Source organism: Argopecten irradians, chromosome 11 (genome assembly GCF_041381155.1).
Source record: "Argopecten irradians isolate NY chromosome 11, Ai_NY, whole genome shotgun sequence".
NCBI classification, from domain to species: Eukaryota; Metazoa; Mollusca; class Bivalvia; order Pectinida; family Pectinidae; genus Argopecten; species Argopecten irradians.
Window position 1 is genome coordinate 33,786,115 of NC_091144.1, and position 11,701 is coordinate 33,797,815.

General features: G+C 34.6%; 1 protein-coding gene across 2 annotated transcripts; it reads left to right on the forward strand.

The window, feature by feature from the left end:
• Positions 1-1,677: 1,677 nt before the first annotated feature.
• LOC138335363 (perlucin-like) lies at positions 1,678-11,269 on the forward strand. Of its 2 annotated transcripts, none has more exons than XM_069284420.1 (5): positions 1,678-1,799; positions 3,096-3,184; positions 3,854-3,944; positions 8,690-8,918; positions 11,180-11,269. In XM_069284420.1, the coding sequence occupies exons 1-5, from the start codon at positions 1,751-1,753 to the stop codon at positions 11,211-11,213; spliced, it is 492 nt and encodes a 163-aa protein (XP_069140521.1). In that variant the 5' UTR covers positions 1,678-1,750; the 3' UTR covers positions 11,214-11,269. The 2 variants fall into 2 exon arrangements, with proteins under 2 accessions (XP_069140521.1, XP_069140520.1); XM_069284419.1 differs by lacking the exons at positions 8,690-8,918; positions 11,180-11,269 and adding exons at positions 5,482-5,719; positions 6,500-6,611.
• The last annotated feature ends 432 nt before the right edge of the window (positions 11,270-11,701 follow it).

Sequence of the window (11,701 nt, forward strand, 5' to 3'; positions counted from 1 at the left end):
GCATTGATAGAGTAGCTCAGCACAGGGATATTCCTACCAACAACCTTTCAACACTAAAGGCACTGTTAAGGCGTTTTGGAAGCATTTACTTCGTTTGAATTGGTGAAGGGTTATATATAGGGATGGGACGTTTTCATGGATTTGAGATGGAATGATTTAAGGGTATTTTGATGGAATGATTTAAGGTATTTAAATGGAATTGAATATTTCCATATATCCCTAACGAAACGGAATTGGACATATAGAGAATAGAGAGTGTCTTGTCAAACATGTGTCCCCATATATATAGCATCGACAAATTAGGAATGACATGCTGCATTTTAGCGAAGGTTTAGAAAGACAAAAATGCTTAGCCTCCGGTGAGCCACTTTTGTCATTCTGTCCCGAGATGAAATCAAATTCCTATCACAATTGTATTTTATTTTCAGAACTTTAAGAGCAACGCATACCACCTTACCTTCTATCATTCATGTCCAGTCCAGTCTGTTGAGGTTACTTTGTAAATAATAAGTGTTTTAAGAAGATTAAAAACTAAATTTCAGTGTATCATTACAGTACATGTATTTAGTTTAAGCAGAATGTTTTGCGTCAATGTTAATCAGGTTGTTGTAGTTTTACAGATTTTATTATTGATTCTTATTAATTGTACACAAGTCTGTCGCGTCCAGGCAGTCCAGTTGACTGAGTACGAAACACTTTTAAGGTAACTCATTGTTGAAAAAAGTGCAATATATAGAAATAACGAAGCCGAATTTCTGTTTAGCTTTTATCTATTTATTCACATTCTATCATTGTCCCAAAATCCGTATCTGAGAAGAAAACCCCCATTAGAGAATGAAGACATTTTATCTCTGTAACAGATATTTTATTTTTAGTCAGCTGATTATATTTAAATGTGGTCTAAATAACTTGAATGTTTGCAAATAAAGAGCGATAGCACCGAGCTTCTGACGGATAAAGATTACGTTTGTCAGATCAAAAGAGCGTATGAATCGCTCAATTTTATAATAAGCTTACTTTAAAACGTCATATCCATATAGTGATTACACATGATTCCCCTCCTCATATGTATAAAAAATGGCGGCCGCAAACTGTCTGTATGATTGAATTTTGAAGATTGAGTTTTTCCTTATATTTTCGTGTATGTGTTACCTGAGAAGTGCTTCGCACTTCGAATTCGGCACGAAGGGCGGCGGCCTTATAATTTATGTAATATTCATTTCTTTTGGCTATTATTGCATAGTTTGAAAGTTTTTCACATCGAGTATTATGATGTCATAACACGAAGGACGTTTTCGCGGAAAACTTTAAAAGCGGCACAGTCATTGACCAAACACAAATGTGGGCTTGGATGTCAATGCGCATCTGATTTTATTTTAATGTAAAACTAATTAAAAAAAAAAATACTTAATTAATAACTCACTGAATTATTCAAATTGAATGATAAGCATTATTCTCAATATTTTTTTAGGTTTATTAAGTCATAGACAAAAACGGACGCTTCGTGTCTATGAAAAATGACTTCATAAACCCAAAACACACTGACAATAGTGCTTAAAAATCCTTATCATATCAGTTATCTATTATAAAATAAAAATAAAATATTAATAGATTTCTGAGTTCCACATTTTCCTACATATAGGCTATGTCCTTCAGACGACAACAGAGATAAGGCATTGTTGTTAAAGATAAGCTGTAATAATGCCATTGTTTTATCTTGGAATATCGGTTTGTCGTACTTTGAAACAAAATGGCGTTACTGGCTGTGGTGGCATTACTTGTATCGGTATTAACATTCTGTGAGTATGGACACTACCCTGTCATGGTAATATTTCTGATAATAACCTTGTAATGTGATCATAGTAATACTTATGGTCCTGTCACGTTTTTCTGTTTCCGATGTAAGTGGACACTAATGAATAAGGAAAAGTCTCGTTAAGACTATGTAGTTTATGGGATTGTTTTTATTGTTTTAATATTTGTTGTACTCTCCTTCTCTGTTGGTAATTTCTTTTAATATACTTTATACATATATTAATGTCACATTCATCAGTTTTAATCCCAAATGATCAATAATAAAACATCACAGTCACCTTAACATCTAGCTCAACGATGTCATCAGTAAGGCCTAATTATAATCATGTGGACCTTTAATACTTTGTGATATAAGCATTACATTCAATTCCAAATATAAATTTTCCGTCCTTGCATAATACAGAGTTGCCTCCCTTACGAATAGGTATCCGATGTGACGTCATTATTTTGTGCGCGAATTTCAAGTCGATTTAAAAAAAAATGACGTTACGCTCGCAAACAGAGGACGTCACAATCAATATCTTCCCTCAAGCACAGATAACTCTGAAATATGCATTTTCTATCCTGTTTTCCTCAAATAATTCTTTATTAACTTCTATGGTAACCAGTTTAAAATGAAGGCATGTTTACAAGTATCGACTTTCAACAACTGCTGTAAAATAAAGTTATTTATAAATTTCTTTGATATAACTTAATTTCAACTAAATCTACAAATACTATCAATATCGGGTTAGAATCTAACTTGACTTTTTGTCGATAGTCACGTATAGTGTGGCTTTAGATAAAGTTGATGATGTCTCACTACCCTTGACACATACTTGCTACAGTAATTGTATCGCTATTTTCTATTTCAATAATTTTGCGGTTATTACGCAAAACGAGAAAATGTTTAAGAATTACAACTGTGCGACAAAAACAATTGATAAAAGCATTAGTTATCGTATTAAGAATTACATGTTCGCGGTCTAAACATTATCCTACAATACCAAAGTTCAGACATTAGCGTCTGATGATGCGTGCCAATTAATGTACCATGAATGCTGTTTTGTAATATAGAAATAAAATTCCTAATTTACAAATGTCTTTAATTTTGCCCTCTCTGTAGATGATGAAAAACTCTAAAATGATTGTGTAGAACTATTAATGTCTTTTGTTTTTCCTTTTTTTTTCCTGTAGGTGATTGAAAAAAACTTAAAAGGTTGTAACCTAATAATGGTGGATTTCTCTGTAGGTAAAACTGACTTTCCTGACGTTGTAACATATGGTTGATTTCTCTGTAGGCGAAGCTGATTGTCCAGACGGATTTTCCAAACATGGCGGTTCCTGTTATAAAGCTGTACGGATAAAAGCAACATGGGCTGAAAGTGATGTAAGCTGTTATCGTCCACTACGTAAAATATAAGGAAAATATTTATTTCATTTTCATTGACTACAATCATTTCAAAATATGTATTGATATCTTTCTATAGTGCACAGTACAGCTCACGCGGATTTTACAATTCTCACTGGCCCGTCACGGGCGTGGGCATCGTGGACCCATGTAGTTACTAGAGTAGTGTGTTGGGAATCTGTTATCTAATTGTTTGTATTGTTTCCTTCTATCATCAAAATAAAAATCGTATTGGAGTTATCTCCCTTCATTTGAAATTCGATGAATATAATTGTTTTAGTGTTGTGTCTTCGATGAATATAATTGTTTTAGTGTTGTGTCTTACTGTTTATGACTAACTTGTACCGCTGTGTTTGTTCTGTAAGGAGAAGATCTACATAGGCAATAACTGATATCTTATCCCATTTTCATTTGTCAATAAAAGTTGAAATCGATTTAATGCAGCTCGATGTCATGCAATTCATATATATATTTCAGTTATATATAAATTATAATTCCAACTAACAAACAAATATATGAAGTCTTCAACAGAATTAAACGTATCGCTATAATTATATTGCATATTTTATCATTTTCAATATTATCTTAATTAAACATTTTTTTTTCTTCGTGTAGATATGCTTTAAATATGAGATTTCCCCTTTGCAGGTGTATTGTCATTCTGCGGGCGCGGACCTTGCAACCATTGAGACAGCAGAAGAGCAGCACTATCTTGAGGGACACCTATCTGCCATTGCAGGTAAGATTAAATGACCGTAAAAAATCGCCGAATAAAAGCGACTAAAACTTTAGATTTCACCGTTGAAAACAGAAACCAAGCGTTACGCATCTTACTATACATCATAAAACTTATACTTCCTCTCAAATACAAAATTTAATAGTACCGACAACTACTTAATATATACACACGTATATAAAAAACTGCAAAATTAATCTTGTTGATCTAATTCAAAATACCCAAATTACCGTTCGTAAACAATAATTGCTTGTGCGTGGGAAAAAACTAAAACATCATGGCGGATATATGTAATAGGTTGAAAAAAGTTGTGTAATGCTTGACTTCTGTTTTCAATTATTATAGTGAAATATTAAAGCATTTATCGCTTTAAAGGCCCACAACCTTTCCAGAGCAAAATTTAAAGGTTTCTTAAAACATTAACAACATAAGAAAATACATGTCGAAGGCCTAAGATGAGGAAGGCCTAAGATCAGGTAACATCACCATACAAATGCAAGATTTCCTGCGTAATATATTATAACAGTGAAGATTCATTTCGCTGTTTTGCAGTCTGGCGCAGTAATATTCAACTACCGCGCGGTATATAGGACGACGGCTGGAAATATCAGAAATACCTTATTTTATTGCAGATATCTGCTTAATAAGTCATGCAGTTTATTAAATGTGTTATTCATAATATTCTAAATATATATTTGCTCAAACTTACGGGTTTACTTTTATTTCCTTTCGAGACCGATCGGAAAATGTACTATCATTATACACTCAAATACATTTAAAGCATGATCCCAAAAACTATATCTGAAAGTCATTCTTTTGAAACCTGGGCCCAGTTTCATAAACATTCCTTAACTTATAATTCTCCATAGGAGTGCAATACAGATTTTAAGGCTCCTTAAGTTAAGATTGTTATCTTAAAATCTGTATAATGCTTTCCTATGGGGAATTGAATAAGGGATTCCTTAAATTTAAGGAATGTTCATGAAACTGGGCCCAGAAACTCGGACCATACTTTTATTACTTCTATATCATGTAAAACTTAGTATAAGCAAAATATTCCCTCCTTCTGTAATGTATTTGCATAGTTAAGTCTTGTCGCTGTTTGTCGGTTTACAATATCCATAATATCATTCCGGTAATTAGTATAACACATGTAATACCGAACTGTATCATGGGTAATAAAAACACACAATTACGCCGCCATATTTGTGTCTGTTACCTATGTCATGCGGTCTCGTGATTTGCAACACCTTCCTTTATAGACCAATGAAACGGTCTACCACGCAATGTTTGCTCAAATTCCCCTTTTTACAAATATTCAATGCAAGGTTACAAATGATACATGTATGCAGCTCTCTGAAAAGTCATTTACATTGCGATAGATTTACACATGTTCCTATTTCCAACTTCCTATTTCCAACTAATTTCCTGTTTATTGTAATATATTGGTATCGATTACGTTTAAACTAGATCGTAATGGTTTATAAATACCCACGAACTGCCGTTTTCTGTCGTATTGGTGAAGACGTGTTTCTTTCAGGAGCGTTTGACCCTCCACAGTTTTGGATTGGCGGAGAAGATTTCGCTGAGGAGGGTACTTGGGTATGGCTTAAGTCGAAGACACCGATAAGCGCTCAGTCTTACTCTAACTGGATAGGCGGGGGTTCGTCACTGCCAATCACGTTTGATGAGAACTGTCTAATGGTGACCAGGGACTCGGGGTACAAATGGGAGGACAATAATTGTGACGATCATTATTTCTTCATCTGCGAAAAAGAGTGAGTTACGGATATCATATTTCACCCTACGATGAAAAAAAAATACGAAACTACTAAACAGAAAGATAAGAAAGCAAAACATCCTATAAGCTATTATGTAATTTGCATATTACAAAGTTATCTGCCCTTGTGGGTAGATATTGAGTATGACGTCATGTGTTGCAGTGGGTAGCGTCATACTTTTTAGACTGGTTCCTGACTCAGTTACCTCCCTTGCACACGCATTGAGCAGAGCGCATCCTGGCGCAGAATAGAGAATTAGGGAAAGGGAATATGGGTTTTACATACTTTTTTTTAGAGAAAATGAAGCTCACAAAGAAATGACGTCACAATGGATACTTACCCGAAAGACAGTTAACTTTGTAATATGCAAACGTAAGCAGAATCCTTGGTTTGCGAAGAAGCTGTGTCCTAGATGGATTCACGTGTAACCGCATTAAAGTTTAAAGAATATTGCATAATAATTTTTTGTACTTTTTTGTGGTTTTTTGTAAGTTTTGAGATTTGTATTATTACCATATAGATCAAATAGCCTGACAGTTGAAATTTATCCAAACATGAATTTCATTCTCATTATTACTTCAAACTCGAAATACATTTCAAAACAGTTAATGAATAAAAAATGATTTTAAAAACTATTTCTCTTTAAATGTTAATCAAATCCGTTCCTTGGCATTTCCGTCAGAAATCGTGAGTTTTCAGGAATATCCGGTGTCCGGATTATCGCGGGTACACTTTATTGCAATATCTTAGAGTATGTTATACATTTTTTTGTTTCAGTGCGTATGCAGACCTTGGAATCATCATAGGATAAAAAAAAACCAAAAAAACCCATAATGCCTGTTACTTGACAGGTAATCAAATATGCCAATAAAGATCAGTAATGCAATCATATTCTTGTTTTGTTTTGATATAAAAGTGTTCTTTGTCAAAACACTTAAAGCATGGCACATCCTTTATAGATCGCATATCACCTAAATATCCGCAAGAACTATATCCTGTTTCACAAATATAGAAAACCGTAGGTGAATTTTGTTTAAAGATGCTCCATCGCCGACAGAGAATAAATGATACTCATCATTTGAACAATAGCTGATTTTTAATTGTGTATATAAGCGTCTAATTAACACAGATATACATAAAGAATAATTACTTTTGTTGATAGTGCATGCGCAATCAGTAAGTCATTCCATGTAGAGCTTTTTTTCGGAACGCAATAAATCATTTTAAGGTTTTTTATCTTGAAGCTCAAACTTTTCAATCGAGTAAGTAACCTTTGTAACTGAAGGAAAACCGTCTGCTCCTGTTTTTGATGAGTATAGATACCATTCGTCAGCGATGGAGCATCTTTCATATCATGTGACATAATTCATTATAACGGATTATTTTGTTTTATCATTTAATGTAGGTTGTTTTTTCAAACAAGAGATTTTTGAGAACCCCGAGTGCTTATGCAATGTCATGTACATGGTCACCTATTATGCCTCTTGAAATTCTTAAAATCATGCGAAAAATAGAAAAAGAAAAAGACCTTTCGTCAGCGGTGTAGTATCTTTAAGTTGATAGTGTAATTTTGATTATTTTGAATTATGATGCTGATAATACAATATACGGATGGTTTTGAGCCCAAAATAACTTATATAACTTACATCGATTAACCGCAGCAAGTGACCTTTTCTGTATTTGCAAATCACAGAGTTTTCTGCCCTTGCGGGTAGATATCGATTGTGACTTCGTTAATTTGCTAACGTAAAGTCATACTTTTTAGGGGAAAAAACGACGTGAATTTAGATCACAAAATAATGACATCAAATGGATACCTACCCGCAAGGGAGGCAACTCTGTAATATGTAAGTCGTACAAAAGATCCCAGAGGGATCTTGGCGCCCACCAAAGAATGATCTATGTCTTACAATGGAAAGAGGGATCTTTTCCCTGATTTTCAAACTTTTTCAAACACACTACATATAAAATTTGAGACAGATCGCTATAGTACTTTCTAAGAAATAGTGGTAACAAACTTCAAAAACGAAATCCAAGATGGCGGTCGTTCAGCCATCTTGTTGACCGATTAGTTACAAAATTCAATATCACAACTAGGGCCCTAGGTGAACCTACATATAAAATTTGAGAAAGACCTTTTTGAGAAATAGCGATAACAAACTTAAACTATCAAAATCTAAGACGGCTGCCAAGCGGCCATCTTGTTGACCGATTGGTCACAGAACACAATATGAAAAACAACAAGGGCCTTATAGGGACCTACATATGAAATTTGAGACAAATCTCTTCAGTACTTTCTGAGAAATAACAATAACAAACTTTAACTATCAAAATCCAAGATGGCTGCCTAGCGGCCAACTTGTTGACATATCGGTATCAAAACGCAATATGCACAACTAGGACCCTAGGGGAACCTACATATCAAATTTGAGAAAGATCCCTTTAGTACTTTCCGAGAAATAGCGGTAACAAGCTTAAACTATCAAAACCCAAGATGGCCGCCTGGTGGCCATCTTGTTGACTGATCGGTCCCAAAATGCAATGTGCACAACAAGGGCCCTTTGGGAACCTACATATGAAATTTTAGAAAAATCCCTTCAAATAGCGGTAACAAACTTTAACAATCAAAATCAAAGATGGCCGCCTAGCAGCCATCTTATTGACCGATCAGTCCCAAAATGCAATATGCACAAATTAGGGTCCTAGGGAAACCTACATATGAAATTTAAGAAAGATCCCTTCAGTACCTTTTGAGAAATAGCAGTAACAAGAATTGTTAACGGACGGACGAACGGACGACTCATCTGATGATGGTGGGCTAAAAATATACCTGTAGCGCAACAATGACATTTTTATGGTCATCCATGTATTTCACGTTTTACCCAACAGATCTTACTGTTTGTCATCGCCATAATTTGTCAGGTATTCAACAGATTTTATAATGGTATTTGGAATTGAAACTTTCAGGAGCGTTCGACCCAGCACGGTTTTGGTTTGGCGGGAATGATTTCGCGGAGGAAGGGACATGGGTGTGGGCCAAATCAAAGATACAGATTGTGGAGTACACCAACTGGAGGTATAACGCTGTGACTCCTATTGATAAGGACGAGAACTGTCTGGAGCTATCACAAGGGTACGACTGGCAATGGAATGACAACGACTGTGACGATCGTTATTTCTTCGTCTGCGAAAAGGAGTAAGTATGTGTACGAGTAATAAATGAATGAAATTGTGAAAAAATATTGAATTATAAAAAACAAGAGCAGACGATTTAGTATTTTTCTTCAGTTACAAAAGTTACTTACTTTACACCATTACCAACATTGAAAAGTTTGAGCTTCTAATTTTACTTCAAGTTAAAGATATGAAAAATAATTAATTGCATCCCGAAAAAATCCCTTGGCACTATATCCTATATGGAATTAAGTACTGATTGCGCATGCACCACAGACAAAACAAATTATTTTATATGATTTTTTTGTGTTAATTAGACAGATATATACGCGATAAAACACAAATTATTATTCAAATAATCAATATCATTTATGCTCTGTCGGCGATGGAGCATCTTTATAGTGATTAATTTGCTATGTTATTGAGTGAACACAGAGATGAATTAACATAACATTCTATAAAGCAACTAATGGAATTAACATAAGATGCTATAAAACAAACAGTAAACTGAAGAACTAACATAAGATCTTATAAATAAACAGAAGAATTAACATACACGTAATTAATACCATATGGAACAAACAGCTATCAAGAGAACTAACAAAATAACCTGTAAAATAGAACGATTCTGGTAGAAAAACTAAAACTAAGAAAGGCAAGAAACTTTAAAAGTGACACATGCGTTAACGATATTTCTGGTTACATTTCTTTAATATATATCAGGCGTTTTGTTTATAGGTAGGTCGTTTATGACGTTACATTATTCCGTCTTTGCATATTACAGAGTAAGCTTCCTTGCGGGTAGATATTGATTGTTACATCATTATTTTATTGTGAGCGTCGTTTTCTCCGAAAAGTATGACGTTTCGCTCGCAAACACATGACGTCACAATCGATACCTACCCGCAAGGGCAGATAACTATGTACTGTCGTCGAAAGAGTGAAGGGCAACAGCTTGGACCAGAATAAATCAAGATTCTCAGAACAGAAAGAGAATTATAATAATTAGCCAATGAGGACGAGCTGACCGATACGAAACGTGGCAAGGTCAGGTGACCAATACAGAACCTTAGGGTAAGATTAATAGAATCTTACCTGAGTCTGTAAAGTGGACAGGGATATCTCAACCCAACAGGGATATCTCAACCCGAGTGAAAGATTTTAGCCGGTCAACCCGAGACTTGCCGAGGGTTGACGGCCAAAATCTCACGAGGGTTGAGATATCCCGGTCCACTTCACAGACCCATGTAAGATTCTATTATTCTCTCATACTTAGTAGACAAAATGATGAGATTCCTCTTGGTTTCATCGCGCTATTATCGCCGGAACGTCGTTATGCGTCAAAATTGATGACGTCATATACAATGCGCGGCACAGTTACGCCGCATGTATTGATGACGTCACGTTATTGTCTAGCGCGTGTGAGCTGTCTCACACCCCTGTGTAAGATAGAGTTATCTTTTCCCTAGCAACCGCGGGATATCCCTTTGAAGTATGGGAGAGTAAATTAACCAGAACCGAAGGCAAGTTTCCGTAACTAAAGTTTAGCGCTGCTTTGATGACGGCTATTGATATGCCATACGCATCCCTAGGCGAGGAATCGCTTCCTTTTTGAAGTCGAAAATAAATCTTTTTGTGTCATATATATATACCAGTGACAACATACAGGTAAAGAAACGTTAATAAAACCTATATGACAATAACCTTTCCGAAGTCTACTAATGTAAAATTTTGTATTTCATTCCGAAATTGTTCTTTTTAATTCAACTATTAATAAGGTTAAAATTCATTTTGTATATATTTACATAAAATAAAACAACAGTGATTTTACACTGTGACAAGTGAGCGTATAACGTAGTGTAGTTCGATCACCCGTGGGTCTCCGACGATGGGACCTACAGAACATCAGAGTTAATACCTTGTACAATTGTTTACTTATTTTCAACATTAAGCATTATTGAATTGTTTTACATTATCATTTATTAAATCAGAATCTGACGAACTATATGTTACCATGTTATAATTGTATAATCATGTTATTTCATATAATACAATTGTCTGATCATTCTTATTTCATTCGCTAGTAGAAGATCAAGTAGATCTTATGTAAGCGAATACAAATAGAAATATATATTTAAAATTGCAGTTAAATGTGATTGTTTAATAAACTTATATTTTAGAAGATATGTTTAATTATTTAAGACTATGTTTTAATGTATACATGTGTTTTTAATTATAATGGCAATGCATGTTTAACTGCGAGTATCTCTGCTTTTTGTACAGTGCATACATTGATGGCGGAGAAATCATTGGATAAACCCGCACTCCTCGCTTGTCAGTTAGTTTGAATCCAACAATAAAGGTATAATGAAATGGACTTTTTTTCTCCTTTGTCGAAGCCAAAGTCAATATTGTATGCAAGGGGAGGTAACCGTGATATATACTACTTTAATAGCATTATAATTTATCATTACACAAATGTACACAGGCAAAATTTCCTAACCCAAAATTGACAAGAATTTCAGGTGAATTTGACCTCAAATTCAGATAAGGACATATCGTCTGTGTAGACCTCAAATTCAAGTTAGGAAATATTGTCTGAATTTTGGCTGAATTTGGCTGAAAGCTGCATCAAAAGGAAGCCTGTCTTGGCTTGTGTAGATGCCTCTTGATTATCATGGCTCGTAGTAGATATGGTGGTCTTTAAGTGGATGTGTAGTCCTCAAATTTAAGTTAGGAAATATTGTCTGTGTAGACCTATTAAACCATGTTATCTTTTTACATCTTTTGAAACCCGTGTCTTGC

What these genes read in the sequence shown, in the direction of transcription:
- LOC138335363 (XM_069284419.1), top strand. Translation starts at nt 1,751, where the DNA reads ATGGCGTTACTGGCTGTGGTGGCATTACTTGTATCGGTATTAACATTC. An exon ending in CAACATGGGCTGAAAGTGAT is followed by an intron (nt 3,185 to 3,853) that starts GTAAGCTGTTAT and finishes TCCCCTTTGCAG; the next exon opens with GTGTATTGTCATTCTGCGGG. An exon ending in TTCTTCATCTGCGAAAAAGA is followed by an intron (nt 5,720 to 6,499) that starts GTGAGTTACGGA and finishes TTTTTGTTTCAG; the next exon opens with TGCGTATGCAGACCTTGGAA.